Genomic DNA, 22,347 nt, shown 5'->3' with positions numbered 1-22,347 from the left:
ATTTCAAGTAATCAAGTGATAATTTTAGAAATGATTCGAAATCGTTAAAAACTCGAGAAAAAACGCCGATGGTTACCTTTCATTGTCAAGAGTAAGGAAATGGTCTCGTTCTTGTTTTCATCGGAAGACATTTTTCTTCGTTTATGTTATTTGATGCTTCTGCAAATGGTTTTCTTCTTATCGATTCTTCTGCAAATGGTTTTCGTGTTATGGTGTATCGAAGAGGGAAATGGTGCTTTTCTGTCGAGATTTGACGTGTTATCAAATTACTCAAGTGCCCTGACGGTTTAATGTTTTTGGATTATTTACACATTTGCCAACGCTCATTAATGTATTTGGATTATTTACAAGTTTGCCACCGTGCGTTTTTTAAACTCATTAAATGATTGGCTGAGAATGGTTCCCCCATTCTCAACCTTTTTTTTTCTCAATTGAACCCTCTCTCTCTCTCTCTATATATATATATATATATATATATATATATATATATATATATATATATATATATATATATATATATATATCACCTAAATATGTGCTCAAAAGGCTTACTTCTTTCAATATTTCATATTCTTTTGAATTTGCTTGCAGATTTAGCAATAAAGTTGGTCGAAGCTTATCCTGAATTTGTTGTAAAGAATGATAATGTACTGATGGCAATAGCTAGAACCTTTCCCAGCGGGCTAGACTATGGAGAAACACTTATATATCCCGGTAAGTTTCATTCTAATGTACCAGATATAGTTTCTTTTGTATTCTTTTTTCCCTTTTCTTGACTATCGCTTTTTCTCTTTCAGTTTTGGACAATATTTGTACAGAGATTGTGGAAAGAGCTAAGTGCCTGCTATTAATATTAGTAAGCCCATATTTCGTTTGCAAGCAAATCCTGGAGGACGAAAAAGTGATATATTTTTTTTTTCTACTGGTACTATTCATCATTTTAGGTGGTGAGCTGCTACTAACAAGTCCATACAACTCCAGAATTAAGCATATATTTGAACTCACAAAGTATACTGCATTTTTTTAAATAAACATTTTGTGTTTCTGCAGTTCCACTGCTCATGCTTATATGGATCTATGTGTTGATGCGCCTCCTCATATTGATTGTTTATTTCCCGTTCTCTATGTTTTATTTCAGCTTGTGGAAAGTTGCAGCAATATTCGGTAAGAGCATACAAAGTTAATCAACCCATTACTAATTAAGGTCGAGAGATATAATTTCTAATAGTATAAATTTAATGATTCTACTCCAACTGATTATTCTTGTAACTTGCATCAGTTGCACCAATTAAGCATATCGAGAAGAAAAAGAAGGAATGGGAAAGAGCAAAAGAAGTTCTAAAACTGGTATGTGAAGCAATAGAAAACTCGAAGATCGCTAATGCTCATTCTCACTATTACACCGGACCCATTCTTGAGGCTGCTCGTCAAAATGCTTATGAGGTTGTTGATGAGATTTTATCGAGATCCCCTGAAGCAATTCGGTATAAAGATGAACAAGGGTATGACATTATACAGTTAGCAGTAATACATCGTTCAGAAAAGATTTACAACCTTATTTATCTCATGGAGGAGCGTAAGAGCATTTATGGAACACTCGAAGATTCATCAAAGAACAATATGTTGCACTTGGCTGGAAGATTAGCTCCTTCCCAGAAGCTCAAACGCAGTATAGGTGCAGCATTTCAACTACAAAGAGAGCTTCAATGGCGAAAGGTACTACATCGTAAATAAATTGTAAAGAATTAATATTTTCATTGTATACATAGTAGCATAATCGAGTTAAATTAATTCTGAATAGGAAGTCAAGAAACTCGTATTTCCAGCATACATTACCAAAGAGAACATTTTTAAGGAGACACCAGATATGGTGTTCACACGGGAACATGAGAATTTGGTGAAGGAAGGAGAGAAGTGGATGAAAGCTGTAGCAGAATCATGTAGCATCACCGCAGGACTAATTACCACAATAGTGTTTGCAGCAGCCATTACGGTGCCAGGTGGAATCAATCAAGAATCAGGCATCCCTTTATTTATAGATAACACTGTCTTCACCATCTTTGCTGTAGCAGATGCCATGTCACTATTTGCATCCAGTACAGCATTACTAATGTACTTGTCGATCCTCACCGGACGTTTTTCTGAGCAAGATTTCCTACACCGTTTGCCAAGAAGAATGATTATTGGTCTTGTTACCTTGCTCCTATCTACAACTGCAATGATGGTGGCCTTCGGCACAACATTGTACCTTGTCTTTTGTTATAAAAGACCATGGATGGTTGCTCCAATTTGTGTATTAGCTTTCCTCCCAATTGCAGCGTTTAGTACTCTTCAGATCCCCATTATAGTTGATCTATTTCGGTCGACATATGCACGCATCTTTGGCAAGCCAAGCAACAATAGCAGCATAGGATTTAATCCGAATGATATCCGGTTGTATTTTGGCAAGTGAAACTGAGCATGCATCTTGGAATTAAGCATTCTCTTTTACTTCCCAAAGGGTAAAACAATCATAACTTGACTATGTTGTTGTGTATGGCGAGATTTATGAATAGGATTCTAGTCTAATAGAAATCTTTCACACATTGCATGTCCTTTCAATTAGTGGTATTGATAGTTATAGTAACCCCTGTGAAAATCTTTAAGGATTGTCAATGAAAGGTAAAAACAATTGTTGGGAATCAGATAATTGGCTAAGTGTTGAAGTTGTAATATGGAGCATAATGCATGTCTTATTTGCAGGAGATTTATAGTGTAAGAATACTTAGAAAAGTTGGATTCATCGAGTTTTCGATGCTCCATATTCGTTGCAATTAGACATGACGTTTCATGTTCGATTTCTGCCAGGTGTTATTGGTTCTAACCAGCTATAAAAAATTCAGCCTACTTACCTAGCTGCATGAAAACCTCCATCAAACTGAAATTAAATCCATAATTGATTAGACCATATTTCTTTACACCATCCTTATACAGATTAATTATCATACAGTATTTCCATTGTCGACATTGATGGCTACTTTAAATATGAAGATCGATAACATAGTTAAGATCGATTGAATGTTTGAAGCTCCATCCCAAATTCATAATCACCAATTATGGATTCATTTGGTAACAAAATTGTTTATAGGAGAATAACTACATGTCTCCTTAGTTGAATGTAGGAGATGAACTATATTGTTTAGGAATCGATTAAGAATACAATAATCAGGTTTTGCTAATAGATTATGTAGAATATAAAACGACAAGATATCAAGTCGTGAATAACCATGTCGGAAGGAATGCAAATGAGTATTTTAGTAATTTAGTTAGTGAATAACCACAAGTAAAGAGTTCGATTGTCGGAAGGATTGCAAATGAGTATTTGGGTAATTTAGTTATAACCTAATTTAAAAAATATATATATTTGATTTTAAAAATAGATTAATTATGATTAAATTATATATTTCGGTATATATGTAAATTTTTTTGGCTTTATAAGGATATATATATATATATATATATATATATATATATGTACGTATATGTATATATGTTGGCGCATATTCCACTAAGGTTACCACGACGTGACAACATATGTGCCACGACGTGCCAAAGACAAATGAGCTAATCCCTAATTTTCGGACTTAAGGTCATATCTAAGAGAAGTGATGTGTAAGGTTTCCCTCACCCTCAACCTCCATCGCCTCCAAAGAATCCATGTGATATCCTAACCTCCTCCTTGCAAGTTTGAGCTCATTTTCATGATTTTGGTGTTCTTTGAGGGAAGAAGAAGAAGAATAAGTTTTTAGTGTAAGGGTCAAGCAAGAAACTCCATATTACCATTGGGATCACCATCCGAACCTTTGTAAGTTCCCTTTTTCAGATCTTGTTGGTTGGTTTCTTCGAGATCTAGTTTTACTGGCTTACCCTTCATGTTCTTGATGTTTAACAACAAGGAACGATGTCTATACAGATGACATTTTCAACCCCTGTTGTAACACCCCGTTTTGAAAAGTACTTCGGTTGTGGTTTCGAAGGCTCAGGGTATAACTGATTCGGTCTTTTATGGGTCTCAGGTTTTATTCTAAATGTTTTAAGGCTTGGGTGTGTAGTTAGGAGCGTAGGGCTGCTCGCCACCTTTTCGTGGGTATAAAGTTCGTCGGAAACAAGCTTAGAATAAAGGAATTATAGCACTTTGAAGTTATTGGCAATATTGGTCCTTAATGGAGAAAGATGGCAAGAATGGACCATGCATGCAAGGTGGTCAGCGCAAGAGTACGTCCAACGTAAGTTGGGGTACGACCAGCATAGAAGGGTTAAGTGATCGCGGGTGCGGAGGGGCGTACGCCCGGCGTACGAGAAGTACGCACAGCGTACGCTCAGAGTCCCCAAACTCTAATTTTTAGGGTATGCCACTATATAAAGAACATTATACTCTCAAGGACCAGCCTCCTTCTCATCTTTAGACAGCCTCCTCGAAACCCTAACCCTCCCTTGAGTGTTCTTGGAGCTTTGAAGGTCATTAGAGAACATTTTGGTGATTATGAAGCCATTTTCAAGCAAGTGAAGAGTATAGCAAGGTGGTAGATCAAAGGGGAAGTGGTAGATCCGAATTTGGGGTTCTATTTCAGATCACTTGGAGGTATAAAGTTTATAACGTTACCTAAGAGTGCTTAGATATAGTGTGGTTTAGTTTTGAAGTCATTTTGGTCCAAAGTTTGAAGCTTTATAGTCCAAATCTGATTTGTAGGCTAAGGGTTGCCACCCTTGGTGCTAAATGTCTCCCTAGGACAGAAAGTTGTCATCTTGGTGGTCTTAATGGGTTCATGCAAGAGTTGAGACCACTTTCATGGAAGTAGAATATCATTTTTTGGATTTTGGACTTGTTTGGGTTATGCAAAGTCACAAAGTCACAAAGTCAGTGACTTTATGGATTAACTCGTTGAAAAGGACTTGGATCTATGATTGTAGCTTCTGGATTTGAGTATTAAACACTTTATGGGAAAATGACTTAACAGGGGAGTACGCTGAGCGTACATGCAGGTAAGCCCAGCGTACGCACCATTTGGCTAGTACGCTTAGCGTACATAGGAGTACGCCCAACGTACTCAGTAGACATGGGTTTGGCTTGTTTTGGGCCTCAGTTTGGGCTATGCAAAGGATTTTGGTTCTTTGGGCCTTAGTGGGCCATCATAAGTCAGATAATGTGGGCCAAAAAGATGTTTGGGCTTTGGGTAAGGCCCATTAAATGGTTTGGGCCCAATTTAGCAAATTGGGCCATTAGTGGGCCACTAGTGGGCTTGGGAAGCCTACCTAGTGTTGGGCCATTTTTAGAACTTGGTTTGAGCCTTAGATATGGACCAAGTTGGACTAGGGGTAAAATGATCATTTTGTCCTAACGATGATTATTGATTTGGACTAAGTGATATTTTGGTATTGATAGCTCGGGGAGTCGAGGGATTAGCAGTTCGGGGATCTGCCAGCTAGCAGCGAGGGGTTATTCGCAGGATTCTATAGTCAGCTTGCGAGGCGAGTTTTCTCCAGTAGGAACGGGTCTAAGGCACCAATGCCAGCCCGTTTATGTATGTTAGTGTATACCGGATTTAGATCTAATGTCGGGGTTAGCCCGATGTAGTTTATATGTTTTGGATTTCGGTCCGATGCCGGGTGGTACCCGAGGCAGTAGTGTATGTTTAGTAATACTTGCTGTCTTTTTGATACTTGTATGTGCCTGGTAGAGAGATGAGTGTGGGCGGGGGACCATATCTCATCACTAGTTGAGTGTGGACGAGGTTCCATATCTCAATAGTAGCAGAGTAGGGGCGCGGCCCAAGATAGGCAGGCCCTTGAGACTAGCAGTTATAGTATATCGATTGTTCGTTATGTATTAGTTTGATTATATGTTATTATCTTATGTCTGAAGCGGGCGGGGCCCGGAGACAGGAGGGACCTAGTAGAAACAGATATGTATACGGAGCGGGGCTCGATGCCAGGCGGGGCCTGATGCCAGATTCGTCCAATGTCGGGCGGGGCCCGATGGGCCGATGTGGCGGGCTAGGCCCAATGTTTGCAGTACGTGATTATGTGTATGGTATGTGGTAGTATGGGGAACTCACTAAGCTTCGTGCTTACAGTTTTCAGTTTTGGTTTCAGGTACTTCTGGTAGCGGAGGGAGGAGCTCGGGATGACTACATGGCACACACCAAGAAGTTTTAGCCTGGGATGTTTACTCTGATTAAAAGATTATGTTTTGAGATGATACTCTGATTTGATATAACGATTTTGTTTATGAATGAAATGTTTGATAATTATGGTTTTTATTAATGATTTAAAACGAAATTTCGGACCGTATTTTTGGGATGTTTCAGCTATGCCGACGACATGTCTTCGGGACAACCTATACCGACGAAATGTCGTCGGTATAGAGCTGTCACACGGATCACCATTTTTTATCGCAACGACATGTCGTCGGGATAGCTCTCCACCAAACGATATCATTATTAGTTCTTGCACCAAGGAAAATAAATAAATCAAAATCAAAAAATTCGTAACATATACCGACGACATGTCGTCGGGATAGCTCTCCACCAAATGACATCGTTAGTAATTCTTGCACCAAGGAAAATAAATAAATCAAAATTTAAAAATTCATAACCTACACCGACGACATGTCGTCGGCATAGGTTTTCAGTCTACCGCCAAAATGTTTTTCATTCCCGCTGCACCTATGGAGACGACAAGTCGTTGGAATATAGTCCCAGGTCAATGCTATTTGGTCAAAGTAAACATAACACTATACCGACGAGATGTCGTCGGCCCAACAAAATTTTTACCGACGACAACTGTCGTTGGAATAGATGTCGTCAGGACAGATGTTTATTCTTTAGTGTTTGGAGTGGATGGATTCAATAATGTTTGCAAATTTATTGATCATTGGGATCCCAAGGTGGTTTGATGCTCCAGATCTGATGAATTTAACAACTTTGAGTCCATGCATGGAGTTTAACCCTATTTATAACCATTTTTGACATAGTTGGATGAAGTACATACATGTCCATAAATTTTGGATTTTTATAGGCCATTTTGGGAGCAACAATCGTCATCTGTGTGATTGTAATTGTATGCATTTGTATAAGTAGATTCAAATGTTTGTGTCTATATTAATATCTCAATGGACTTTTGTTGGATCAGTTCTATAAGATTATAACCATACTGTCCAGCTAAAGCTTAGACAACATATTCCAAGCTAGTTATCAGATTTAAGGATCATACAGGATTTACTATGGTGCCCGTAGCACCGGCAACACCTATTTTTTCAGACGCAGTGCGAAAAATTTCAAATTTTTTTTTCTAATATCTAGACACTAATAAAATTTGTCTGCTCCAGATAAATGCATACGTTTATAAACCTTTGTGAAGATGAATACAAAAGTTTGCTATCGTTACACACTGATTTCCTCATTTAATCACAATCTCAGAAGGATGTGCAGATTCAGCTCGAACGAAACTAGAAGCAAGTAAAGACAAAGATGCAGTTCCCAAAGAAAAAGAAGCAGAAGGCATAGATGTGGTTTCAGAAGAAAAGCAAACTGAAGACAAGGATGAGGTTCCAACAAAAACAGTAACAAAAGAAACAGAAACTCAAGACGACGTGGTTCCAGTTGAGGAAAATGGAAATGGCCAAGAGAGAATTCCAACAATAACAAATATAAAAGGTGAAGGAACAGAAACCAAAGGTGATGAAAAGATCAAGAAGCAGTTATGCGAAGTTATTATGGACGGGAGTGTGTGGGATCTGCACGTAATACTATTTGGCAATAAACACGTACTAACACAAGAAATCAACAGTGATGGTAACATGCCACTTCATATAGCTGTCGGAATAGGTAAGAACCGTATGGTCAGTGAAATGTTACGGTTAATCAAAGTTGAACATTTACTTGAAATGAAAAATAAGAATGGAAGCACAGCCCTTCACATTGCTGCAATAGTCGGCAACACAGAAGCAGCAAAGTTCTTGATTATAAGAAACAGAGAGTTGTTGGTAACAGAAGACAATAAATGTGAAACACCTTTGGATAAAGCTTTTGACAATATGCATCTCGATACCGTTGAATATTTGTTGAAAGCCACCAAGGGGAATGGGAAACCGGAGAAAATACTTCTTTAGATGATTTTGTTAACCCTGGAGTAAAAATAGGCGTCGAACTTCTTGTTAATGCTGTTTCTTCAAAGCAGTATGGTGCGTTAGCCAATATATATATATATATATATATATATATATATATATATATATATATATATATATATATATATATATATATATATATATATATATATATATATATATATATATATATATATAGGTAAGTTCAATTGAGAAAATAAAAAAGTTGAGAATGGGGGAAACATTCTCAGCCAATCATTTATCTAACATGTTCAAATTAAAAAAAATGCGCGTGTCCATTTTCATTAAGGGTATCTTTGTAAATTAACAACTTTTTTACATAGAACTTACTGTTCGTTGTTATCAGTTTCCAATTTGATGATATCTTTAGCTCGTTTGAATCGGATATGAGGAATTCATTATCAAGATTATTTTCTTTATATAGCTCGTTAGCAATTATACGTATTCATTCCATTAATCGTGAAGTTTCGCATCTGTGTTTCAGTTTTCTACTTCGTATTCAGTTTCCGATTTGATCAGGTATGTATATCGTTTGAATCGGATAGATCGGAGTTCATTATCAAGATTATTGCTTTTTATAATTTGTTTGGAATTACGCTTATTATCTTCGTTTTGGAGTTGTTTCATCGGAGTTCATTATCAAGATTATCAAGTTTCGAATATGTATTTGAGTTATTTCATCGGATTTTTGTTAAGTAGTTTGAGATATTTATTTCCAATCGGAGTTGATTTAATTTTTAATCGGATATATCGTTGTAGTTTTTACGCTCTGTACTGAGAGAGATTGCTTAATTACATCATCTGATCATATATGATTTAAGTTTCTTTCAGATATTCTGTACGTTGAGGTGAGATATATTCGAAATTAACCAGGTTTTCATCTTTACGACTTTTTTTGTGAGATATATTCGATATTAAGATTGTTTTTGTTTATTTATATAGATCATTTGGTGTATTATGTCGAATTCTAGTGTTATTGATGGTGATTTGTATTCTTCTATGAGCGAGAGTGAATAAGAAGATGTTGAGAACTCATATTTTGAACGTATCAGTTATTGAATTATTTTGTTGTTTTTAATTTTGTTGATTATCATTTATTTACATATGAATATGTTAATATGAATAAATTGTTGTCTTATTCATATATGAATAAACGTGTGATAATTGTAATTTCGAATTTATTATTTTTTTCGTTTTATTCATATATGAATAAGTTATGTTTTATTTTATATATTTTGAATCCTCATGAATTTTATGTATTCATATATGAATGTTGTATTCATATATGAATGTTTTTTGTTTTATTTATATGAGTTTCATGTATTCATATATATTATTGTTTTATTCATGCATTATTATTTTAGGTGGTGAATCTTCAAGTTCAATACATGATGCGTAATATTGTGATGATATAATTGGAGAACATGTCTATAAGCCAGATGTACCTGTTCAACTTATTCCATTTAAGGGTTTAATCTTCAAATCATTAAAGTTGGCTATCAAAATGTATTCTAAGTATGCTGAAATTGGTGGTTTTGATGTTAGACTGAGCACACAGTCCAGGTTTGATAACAAGATTATAAAGAAGAAACATGTTATATGTAATCGTGGTGGTAAACAGAAAAAGAAATCTTGTGACATATTAGGTACAAGTGGTGTTAGGAGGAAACGAAATTCAAATTCAAGAGCTATTGGTTGTCAAGCAAAGATTATATTTGAATCTGTGTATGGAACTCCAGATTATAAAGTTTTTCAGTTTGATGAACTTCACAACCATCCACTTGAGAAGAGAAGCGATTTAAAAAAAGTGAGACAAATGTCATATTCAGAAAAAGAGTTTATTGTGCGTGCTTCCACATCAAAAATAGGTCCAACTATGGCTCATAAGTTGAGGGCACGTTTGAGAGGTGGGTATGAGTTTGTAAAGCCCAAAGTAGTTGACTATAAAAATTTAAGGAGAGATATCAACAGGGTTATAGGTTATAAAGATGCCCAAATGATAGTAAACACAATGAATGACCGTCGAGCTCACTATCTAAATTACTCATTTGAGTTTAATTGTCAAGATGATGTTTTGGACTGTATGTTTTGGGCTGATGAAATGGAGAAGGCATATTATGCTGAATTTGGTGATGTTATCTCGTTTGATGCGACTTTTTTTTAACAAACAAGTAAGTTATTTTATCTACTTTTGTTTATAGCTTATTCATATATATGAATATTTTTATATTCACTTATTAATACATCAAAAATTGACTTTAATGAACAATTTTTTTGTGTGTTAGGTATCGAATGGTTTTTGTTCCTTTTACTACTATTGACCATCATAAAAAATCGGTTAGTGTTGGATCTGGGTTGCTAAGCAATGAAAGCATTGAGTCTTACTCTTGGTTGCTTAAAGCATTTCTTAAAACTCATGGGAAAGAACCAACACTTGTTTTAACCGATCAAGATGCTGCAATAAAACAAGCTGTTGAGAATGTGTTTCGTAATTCAAAGCACCGATTATGTATGTGGCATATAATGAAAAAGTTGAAAAAAAGGTATTATTTTAATATATTTCAAATATATTACTTATTAGTATATTCATTTATGAATATTGATTGTTATTTTACTTATTATTATTGATTCATTTATGAATATTTTTGTTTTAATACAGATATCAGATGATTTATTTACGAACGCATACTTTAGAAAAAGGTTTTCGAAGCTTGTTTGGGACATTAATATGAAACCTGATGTTTTTGAGGTGAAGTGGGGTTTGCTTATGAAGGAATTCAATCTTGAAGACACAAGATGGTTTAAAGACATGTTTACAATACATGATTCATGGATACCTGGATATTTTAGTGATATTCCAATGTGTGGTTTGATGAAGACTACATCGAGGTCAGAGAGTATGAATTCATTCTTTAATACATACTCAGAAAGTGGGAACTTACTTTTGAATTTCATGATGAATTACGACACTGTCATTCAAAAGCAAAGGAATACTCAACGAGAGCTTGATAAGGCATCAAAGAAAGCATCATATAAAATGCAAACACCTCGAGAAATAGAACTGCAAGCATCAAAGGTTTATACAAGTATATTATTTTTTGAGGTGCAAAAAGAAATATATAAAGCATGTTTTTTCTGTACATACTCATATGTTGGTATTGAAGATGGTTGGGAAGTGTACATTGTGCAGCACAACAACAGTAAAAGTGATTTTAAAAATGAATTTAAGGTAATTTTACTAGTTTTTTTTTATGAAAAATGTAATAATATTCATATATAAATATGAGAATATTCATATATGAATATCAATATTCATATATGAATACGAGTAAATTACTGAAATCGTCCCTGTGGTTTGGTCAAAATTGCACGTTTGGTCCCTAACTTTTTTTTTGCACTCGGGTCGTCCCTGTGGTTTGATTTTGTTGTGTTTTTCGTCCCTATGGTTTGGTAAAAGTTGCATGTTTGGTCCCTAACTTTATGTATGTAAGGGACGAAAAATGCAACAAAATCAAACCACAGGGACGAAAAATGCAACAAAATCAAACCACAGGGACGATCCGAGTGCAAAAAAAAAGTTAAGGACCAAACGTACAATTTTGACCAAACCACAGGGACGATTTCAGTAATTTACTCTATGAATATCAATATTCATATATGAATATATGAATATTATATGAATATATGAGTGTTGATATGAGTATTCTTATATGAATGTAAATGTGTAAATTTTGTTTTTGTATCAGGTTGAAATAAAAGCTGAAGAGAAAGAAATAAATTGCAATTGTGAACATTTTAAGCGTATGAGTGTTTTATGCAGACATGCTTTTACAATAATGATGAGATGTGGTGTTAAAGAAATTCCTGAAAGGTACATTTTGAAGAGATGGAGAAAGGATGTGATATCAAGAAATTATCGTTTTAGTTCTGTTTAATCCGTTTCAGGTGATTGTGAGAATGTAAAGCTAGTCAATGATTCATATTATAGTTTTGAATCATGTTTGGATATTGTAAGAGATGACAAAAAGAGATTGCCTTTGTTTGCTGAGAAACAACAAATGTTGTTGAAGGAATCTGAGAGTGATTATATTTCTCCTGGATTGAAAAGCAAGACAGATGGTGAAGTCGTATGCAAGCTTTTGGGTGTTACTATTCCTATTCCAGAAGAGATTAATATTCATGTTCCTGAAGTTCAAAGCAATAAAGGTTCTGGAATCAAGAAAAGAATTCCAAGTGCATGTGAAGTAGCATATGAAAATTCTAAAAAAGTACATAGAATGTGTTCAGGATGTGGAAAACGAGTTCCACACAATTTACGTACTTGTCCAGAAAGAGTTGGAGCCGTTAAATCAGCAAAAGACAGTTAGGGATTTTTTAGTTTTTTTTAGTTTTTTTTTTTTTTTTTTTTTTTTTTTTTTTTTTTATGTTTTTTGGTTTTATTCATTTATGAGTATATGCAGATAAAAACAATAAACAATAATATTCATGTATGAATAATACACATTTATATTGATATGGTAAATTGATATGTTGATATTTGTTTTGTAAATTACTATAAAATAAGTTATATTGATATTGTAAATTATTTATAAATGAATACAAATATGTGAAATTTGTTATACTAATAAATAAGTAATATTCATATCTGAACTTTTTTATGTTAATATCTGAACTTTGTTATACTAACATATTACTTTGAACTTATTCATAAATGAATATATCATATTCGTATTCATTTATTAATAAATAAAAATAAAGTTTGAAAATATTTGAATATAAAAAAATGACATAAATAAGCAAACTTGTTTCTACTAATAAGTTAGTTATTTTCATATTTGAAATTTGTTATATTCATATATGAACTTTGTTATACTGACATATTACTCCTAATTTAATCATAAATGAATATATCATATTCGTATTCATTTATGAATAAACATAAATAAACTTTGAAAATATTTAAATATAAAAAACTGACAGGAATAAGCGAAGTTGTTTCTATTACATAATCATTCAACACAAGATAATAAAGGCTGTTCATAAGCATTTCACAAAATATTAAAACGATGTTCAATAACATTTAACAAACCATTTAAAACTTGTTTCGCAGAATCATCATACATGTACTTCAAATCCATTCATCTTCAACACAAACTGTTCTATAGCATCACACTTCAACATTCTTTCATCTTCACAAGCAATCATCAATATTCTTTTAACCTTTTTTGAATTGTTTGCATAGCCTTGTATGCATGATTAGTACACACTTTGAATTCAACTTTTTGATATTTTTCAGTAAGATCCAACACCTTAGCCTTCAACATGTTAATTTCAGAAGTTAGCATTATGTGTGCATATCTTTGCCTGAGCTTCTCTAAAGTAGTTTGTTGAACTGCACTTTCTTTATGAAGACCTGGTTTCCACTTTGAGACTGGTTGTCCCATATAGGTCTCCATATGTCTCATTGCAAAGACCCCACAATCAACTTTGTTTTTAACTGTTCTCCATGACATTTGAAGTCGTTGGGGTTTGATACTTTCTTTTGAGATTGCATTTGCTCTTGGATGGTTTATTTCTTTAAAGTATCTCACAAACAAATTTTTCTGATCATTAAATAAAATAAAAGTTATATATGTAATAATTTGGTTCTTTTATGTTGTTGTGAATTGGGTACACACCAAAGGTTTCAATATTACTCCGTATTTCCCTTCATAATCCCCCTCAACTGCACTATTGTCTAGAATTTCAATTGATGGTTTCTTTAAGTTGAAGACAATCACAAAAATGTGAGCACTTCTAACAACTGGAAAGAATACCTGCTTTTATGTATATAATGGTAAGTATTTTGTTGATAAAATATATATAAAAAAACAACTTTAATTAACATACCATGTCAATATCTTTTATGTTCAAGCTTTTTTTGTACCCATTGGTACTGTCATGAAAGTTCTCCTTGAATTTTTCATACTTTCTTTCATCAGACAATGTTGAAGTTAGATAAGCAGTCTGTAACCTATATAATCATATGTGAATTCCAGTTGAATATATATAATTATGTTAAAGAATACATCATATTTGTATAATCATATGTGAATTTTAGCTGTAAAAAATATAATATTCATAAATGAATACATCATATTGGTGTATTCATTTATCAATAAGGAAGGAATTAAGGTTGGAACATAAACTTACAGAAACTCCAACTTTCAAGAAGAGTCTGTATGGTGAATTTTCAAAATCCCTTTCTAGTTCTTGGTGGTTAAGTAAATCAGACCAAGTGTCTAAAACTTCTCCAAAAATCTCTGTGTTTGCATATAGACTTTCCATAACTGCTCTTTCTGTTATCTGACCATATTTTGTCTGGACAACCACATCTCTGCAAATATATAATCAAAATGTCATAGATTATTATCTATATAATAATCATATATGAATGTATATAAAATAAAGTTACTTACGATGTATTGCCTTGTAAGTTGAACAACCATTCACAGACAATACTCTCCTGATGTGTCAGTTTGGGTTTTGTGTCTGTTATTCTGCATTTGAAAGGTGATTTGAAAGCATCAACAAGCTTCTTCTCTCTTGGTTGATCCAGATCATGCTTTGATGGTCCTACTTCTGTAGGAATTGATATAGAGATTGGATTTGGATTAAGAACATTTTTCTTTGCTAATCTGATAACAACCTTCTGATGGTCGTCTTTGATTTGTTTCTTTGTAAGTGGTTTTTTTGGTGAAGATTCATTAGATTTTTTACTTGAAGTTTGATCTGAATCTTGACTGAGACCTAGACTAAAGCTTGGATGAGTATCTGCATGCCAGGAGATTTATCATATAAATAGTTGTAAGTTAATTATAATATTTGAGTTTATATTTTGAAATGTTTATCCAAATTGTTACCTCCTTTATTTCCTTTTGTCTTGTCAGCTTTTTCTCCATTCTTGTTTTCATTTTCTGACTTTTTCTTTCCTAAAAGATAAAGAACTTTGATTAAGTAATTCATATGTGAATAAGTAATGTATTCATTTATGAATAAGTAATGCATATCATTATTTATGAATAAGAAATATTAATTTTTTTTTTTTATATTGCGTTATTTATTTGTGAATAATAAAACTTATTATATTCATTTATTAGTGATTCAACTATTTACCTTTATCTTCTGCATTTCCTTTCTCAGTTTCTGTATGTTTATCTTCACCTCCATCTTTCGTGTTCTTAGCTTCTGTTCCTCCTTTATTTCTATCTTCAGAGTTTTCCTTGCCTGAAACATATACATCATATATGAATATTTTTTATTTTTTATTCATTTATATAGTGTATTATTCACTTATGAATAAACAATGTTATTAAAAAAATCAATATAAACATTGTAATATATTTTAAATCATTCATTTACCTGTATCATCTCCCTTTGTTTTTTCAACTTTTGTTCCTTGTTCATGTACACCTTCTGATTTTTCCTTTTCTGCAAGAGTATTAGTTTTACCTGTACTCATTGGTGACCCTGGTCAAAATTTAATAAGCAAAATTGTTATTGTGTATTAATATTTTTATATATTTTTTTAAAATAAAAGTAAGACAAAATTTACCTATATCAATATTATCGAAAATAGTTTTCATTTCAGGGTGATTCCAGATTTCATCTTCTTGACTATTTAAACTTGAAATTCCAATTCCAAGGACATTGTCCACAATGTTGACAACAACTTTATCCAACAAATTTTCATTTTCAGTTTGTTGAATAGTCTCTTCATGATTATTTGTTTCTTCATTATTGTGACCACCGTCAATTTTGGCCAAGTCAAAGTCAACTAAAGTCAACAAGTCAAACCGGTCAACTCATCTAACCCTTGTATATTAGGGTTTCCATTATGTTTCTTATTGAACAACTCACAATCTTAATACAAAGTATCACTTAGAGTTTTCATGTGTTCGGAAATTCTAAACCCTAATCAGGGCAAGTGATGAAACTACTCGATAAAACATTATTCCATACCCCTCGAGAGTGTATAACATTCATAACGAGACTTAACAAGATGTACAAACCTTGCGTTACGAAGCCAAACACTTAAAAAGGTCGCAAACGAGATATCTCTCAAATCTCTCCCAAATCTCTCCAGGTATGAGAAATCTCTCCCAAATCTCTCTCAAAATCTCTTTTAACTTTTTATAATCTTTCGGGTCATCCCGACACTTAAACGGGTCAAAAACCGCTTGAAACGGGGTAATATTTGGTAAAACAGCCTTAATAGACCGAAGCCTCCCTTTAGGAAGCGAACCCTCTTAGGACCAAAGGTCCCCTATAGGGACCGAACTTGCTAAGAACCGAAGTGCTTGAACCGAACCCGAAGCTGGAAGAGCCGAACCCGAACCTCGCATAGGACCGAACCCGAAGGTCCTCTTGGACCGAACCCTCCTTTCGCATTCGCTCCATTTCGTCCAGTTCGCCTTCGGGCCCAGCAGCATCAGGGACCGAAGCTCGGCCTAGTACCGAGAAGCCTCGCAGGTTCGCCATTTTCACCCGGTTTTCGACTGCGACTTCATTTTAGGCCCGTTTTACATAATTTTAACGCGGGATTTTCACCCAAAATTATATTTTAACATATAAGACCCCTAAATTCATAATTAATCACGTTTATGAGTGTAAATCTTAGCCAAGATTAGTGGGTAGGATATTTTGGGTGGAGTGTTGACTTTGCTTTAGTGTATGACACAAGCAACCACCCATGCCCACTCCATGACCAGCCTTTGTCCTTCCACCATACCTGGTCATTTCATTGTCCTTTTCCCCCTCTTTCCAGCCATGTACTTTGACTCAAGGGTAGAAAAACCCTTATCTCTCCTCCCATTCACTCACACTTCACCAAGAAGCAAAAACTCATTCTCTCTCACTTCTCTCTCTAAATTTTGAGATTTCATGGCTGATTTTCAAGTTCTTCATCTACCTTGGTAAGTAAATCTCTTCCCACACTTGATTTCCTTACACTTCTTCACTCAAATCATGAGTTCCTTACACAAATATCGTCATATTTGTTGTTAGATCTTCGAATCTTCAAGCATCATCTCAGTGTTCTTGAGTTGAACACTTCTTTTCTCCATCATCCATCTACTGAAATCACTCAAGGTGAGTTCATACCCCTATCTTTTCATGTTTTTCTTAAGTTTTAAGGGGGGGGGGGGGGGAATACAAGTTAAAACACCAAGAACACAAATAAACTCATTTAACAGCTTTCATCAGAAAAGTTTAACTCCATTCACGGACTGTTTTGGTCAACTTAAACATTTTAGTTTTCAAAACTGTATTAGTTGCAAATAGTTTAGGTTCATACCTTTAAAATTACTATTTGCACATCACCATATGATTTTTCTACGATTTATGGTGATTTTTACAAAACTGACTATCATTTCAGAAATGAATTCGGACCAGTCTTTGAATATGAACATTTTAACACAAGTTAAAGACTTCTAAAAATCATAATAAAAATTATGAATAAACTAGACACATTTTAAGAACTCTCAGAATTTATGGATTCAGTTGTAGACTTCGTGTGATTTTTCTATGATTTTTCTAAAACAGTGCAGAAAGGTTAAAAACTAGTTAACAGCTTATAACTTTCATAACACTTTGTATTATGTTGAGCAAAGTGTATAACAATAAGTTCTAAATATTGAATGTATTTTCTTGTTAGTTTATCATAATAAACTGAAATTTAGTCATTCATGATAAGATTCTTCATTTATTTCGAACACATATAATAAGCTATAATAAGCATAGTTTATGGATTTTTATTACATGAGAAAGGTTTTACTCTCAAAACAAATGGGTTTTTCATATACTACATAATAGTAATAGTTTATGGATTCATAGCACTAATGTATTTTCATAAAAGGGGTTCTTTTACATTACAAACGTTTTGGATAAACTATAATAGGTATAGTTTATGTATCATTTACATTTCAAACTCATTTACCAAAGGTTTTCAGTTCAGTTCACGTAAATCTGTTAATGAATAAATTTGTGAGATATTCGCTTCGTGTTACCTTCGTAGTAACAAAGTCAGAAGTCCTGTAAATTGTAACCAGAGTCTCTTGTAGGGAGAGCGTGATAGTTGTGTATAGATCTATATTGGGTCTGGCAAGCCCGCACCTGAGCTGCATGCAATAGCTAGACCGACAGGTCTGAGGTGACAAGTGTCATTTAACTTGCGACGCCTGAAGAACGTCGTATTACGAGGCCGTCTGAGTCTTAGCATGGTTATAATAGCTCACATATGGTATTAACAAATCATAAGATTTACGGGTTTTACTTTTAAATTAACGAGTTATGTCAATTTAACTCACATGAATTACTTTAAGTATGGAAAAATACTTGTATACTTTCGGTCTTAGGATTAAAGACAACACATAACACATAAAGTTTACGAGATTTTTCTCAAATCAAAAAGGGTTTTATGCCGATTTAAAATGACTTTTATATCTTTAAGTATGAAAAAATACTTGTTTATTTTCGGTCCTGGGATTTAGGACTACACAACTTTTATAAGGAAAATATTGGATTTTCTTTGGAAACATATTTCTGTTAAACTTCATTTCATCTAGAATTGTTAGACTTCAGCTATAATCGCTAAGTGTATATGCTAGGGTTATATAAGAATCTAGTCACAATCGACTTAGAATTGGTGGGCCCGCCTCATCTCCTGTTCCTTGTTTGGTTATGGAGCTAGGGCAGACCCATTATATTCAACGGTTTATTTAACTTAAATTTTATATAACTTATATATGCTGGGCGATTATAGAAGGAATCTATGGGTCCTTCTAGGGTTCATTATCGCATAACATAGAAGTATTCATTCCACACTTAATAAAGAAAATATTGGGTTTTCTGGAAACATACTTTGTCGCTTTTACAAGGAAAACGGTTTCTTTCTCAAACAAAACTCTTATGAACTCACCAACTTAATTGTTAACACTTTTTCAAAACTACTTGTATATTTAGGAAATCAGTGAAACAGGAAAACCAACAGCATTTTGAGGATGGGACGATAAATCGTCAAACAGTTCATTTTGTCATCATAATGTAATTGATTTTGAAACATGTAAACTTATTCTATGGTATAACCTTTTCAATTATATTTATGATGGTTGTATTTACTTTGAGCACTATTATACTCGTTGTTGTGATACTTTACATGAAGTCCTCCACCCCGGGACGTTTCCGCCATCCTTTGTTTGGGGGTGTGACAGATTGGTATCAGAGCCTTGTTTATAGTGAACTAAGTATATCGAACCACATAAGATATACAAACTATAAATGCATTGGGACTAAGGTCTCTGATTTATCATTTTCAAATAACTATACTTTTAGAAATAAATAAGTTTCATGTTAAAAGTATACATGCATGCATACATACTAAGGACAGCATCATACTAGAACAAAACAAAAGTAATGATTGTTGAATGACACAAGTAGGCTTGGGGATGCATAGTCAGGTCTGGGAATGACATAGCCTGATCAACTATGTCTAACCCAGAAGTGATTAGCATATGCCCGGGAATGGTTGTGGTGTTGCAACAAGTCTAAAAACTTACCAATTCTATCTACAAACAAACATTGAAAAGCATAAGTCAAACATTAAAATACTATAGGAGTATTTTGTGATACTATAACCAACTTATGTGAAAACTAAAGACCCCTATTTGTAGGTCTATAATGACTAAGTGCATACGCTAAGGTTATATATAATTAAATATATTATAGACTCAGAATCTATGACTATTGCTCTACTTCATGTTCCTTGTTTGGTTGTGGACTTAGAGTAGAGTCATTTATTCGAAGGTCTATTCTATCTCAGATTATGTATAACTGGTATGCACTATGTGATTATAGACATGACTGATAAGGATCACCCCCTATAAGTAATTATTGGATTAGACGTCTATTAATTATCTCTTCCACCCCTATTCTCGCACGGACATCACGACAAGATCTTACATATCAGGAGACCCCTACTTTCCGAACCCGGAGAGTTAGTGAGTGATGAGGAAAAGAGTCGGAGGTGGAGCCATAGGTCGACAACTCTCCTCACATAGCCTGGGCTCTCGCGAACCATCTCGACTCCATCGAGCCTGTGCCTCGTTGGCCAGCATTGACCGAGGAATGGAGTCGCCATCAGCAACAACAAATCACCATTTGGGGACGTATTATCGTATGCAGAGTTCATTTTACTCACAAGACCTTGTAGATTAGGTCTATGAGTATGCGTTGGTGTTACTCCCCTCCATGTGTAGTTTTGACCCCACGAGTTAGTGATTACACTAGTCGAGAGATTTATTTGCGGTCCAAACTTTTCTTGCTATGATGTGGTGTGGACCTGCATCAGGCTCAAAACCTTCCTCTAAAAACTAAATATGCTAAAATCATACAAATAAAAGGGACATGCGTATTATTTCATTGTGAACAATACTACTAAAATTCCTAAGTTTATCATATATAGACTCTCGTTATGAACCGTTTTCAGAACACCATAACACAACCGGAACACGATACACTCAGAACTAAGATAAATAACTCCCGACGTATAAACCCTTATTCAAGACTCACTATCATCTCACCTTTTTAAGCCTCATAGTTGAAAGGTGCCTTTTTCGTAGACCTATGAGAGTGCGAACATACCAGCACTAATGCACCGGATCCCATCAAAACTTCTCAGCCAGGTGTGTTTGGACAAACATGATCCCAAGATGAGTAAAGCTTAACGCCCGTATGAAACCTACTTCTACCCACTACCATAACTCCGTCTTAGGGACGTTAGCAGAAACACCTAGAATAGTTAAGTAGAGTGAGAAATTTATATATGTGTATATAAATGGTAAGGATATAACTAGAGATAATCATCCCCACTCACGACATCGTTTCTCCTCATGCAACAGGATTATGTCTTCACAAGAAGGTAACCAGCCGACAAGCAAGTCAGCAATCCTACAGATAGATCCTGTTACCTTTCAAGCTGCAGCCACGGCAGCCGTGACAGCCGTCATGGCGCAACTCAATGCTAACAACGCAAGCATAGATGGAAGCGGTACCGACAATACACATTGTTGTAACAATCAGGAACACCGGCGGGTGTCTGCCAATGAAGGCGCCTCAGGCCACAAACCTACGAACAAGAAACGAGAGTTTTGGAACGAAAAGGAGTGTAACCTACCTCAAAAATTTGCTAGAAGACAACAGTCTGTGGCTGCCCCTGCCATTACAACACCAGTCACGACACATGCCTCGGCACTAGCCACGAGGTCTGTCACCCAGGCACCGGCCAGACCATATAAGGGAGCACTCCCAAAATGTAACAAGTGTAACTTCCATCACAATGGGGCTTGCCGGGTGATGCACTGTAAAAACTGCAACGAGAACGGACATACTGTCCGCTTCTGCAGAAACCAGACCCAACACCTCGCTTCAACCACCAACACCAGCGTAGGCCCAGGATGCTACCTATGCGGTGAAATGGGACACTTCAAGAGAGAATGTCCAACTAAGAAGAATGACGGGGGAGCAGGAGGAGTGTGACGAACAAACCAGCAGGAGCAACAAGGAAACCCTATTAGGACTTTTGTAATGTTTCCAACGACAAAAACGTTTAAGTACCATATGTTTGTAATGAATTTGGTATGCTTGCTAAAATTACCGTCTTTCAAAAAGTAGTTAAAATACTCTCTCGTACAAATCAAATCAAAGACACTCATATATGACCTTAGAATCATTACCTGTAAGCTGTGATGACTTTGTGCATACATCGGGGTTAATTATAATCAAAATACTAAAGACTTAAAGCGAATAATTCTGTCTTGACTTCTGTTCCATGTCTAGCAGTGGGATTAGGGTAGAGCCACCCACTCGACGATTCCACCAATATCAAATTACATGCGACTTACATATACCGCTCGATCATAGAGTGACCTGTCAGGGATCATGATATCAAGTATCATTGCTAGCTATCAGAACACACTCACTACCAGTGCTAGACGCTATGGTATGAATCATCTGCAGTAATAATAACATCGAACAAAACGGAACACACTGAAAGGAAACACAAGATACTCTATCACCCTAATAAGCACTTCTTACGAACACAGCTTAACACATGTTTCACCTGAAAAGATACTGTTGTCATCATT

At 34.8% G+C, this 22,347-nt stretch overlaps 1 protein-coding gene across 1 annotated transcript; it reads left to right on the top strand.

Annotated features, from left to right (window-relative positions):
* Window positions 1–9,671: 9,671 nt before the first annotated feature.
* LOC145126990 (protein FAR-RED IMPAIRED RESPONSE 1-like) lies at window positions 9,672–12,534 on the top strand. Its single transcript, XM_079062247.1, has 5 exons — window positions 9,672–10,309; window positions 10,453–10,648; window positions 10,827–11,243; window positions 11,914–12,038; window positions 12,156–12,534. The coding sequence occupies exons 1-5, from the start codon at window positions 9,672–9,674 to the stop codon at window positions 12,532–12,534; spliced, it is 1,755 nt and encodes a 584-aa protein (XP_078918373.1).
* The last annotated feature ends 9,813 nt before the right edge of the window (window positions 12,535–22,347 follow it).

This window comes from Lactuca virosa, chromosome 7 (genome assembly GCF_052849685.1).
Source record: "Lactuca virosa cultivar CGN04683 chromosome 7, Lactuca_virosa_CGN04683_v6, whole genome shotgun sequence".
Taxonomy (NCBI): Eukaryota; Viridiplantae; Streptophyta; class Magnoliopsida; order Asterales; family Asteraceae; genus Lactuca; species Lactuca virosa.
Note: the sequence above shows the minus strand (reverse complement) of the source record. Positions and strands in the feature narration are given on the sequence as shown.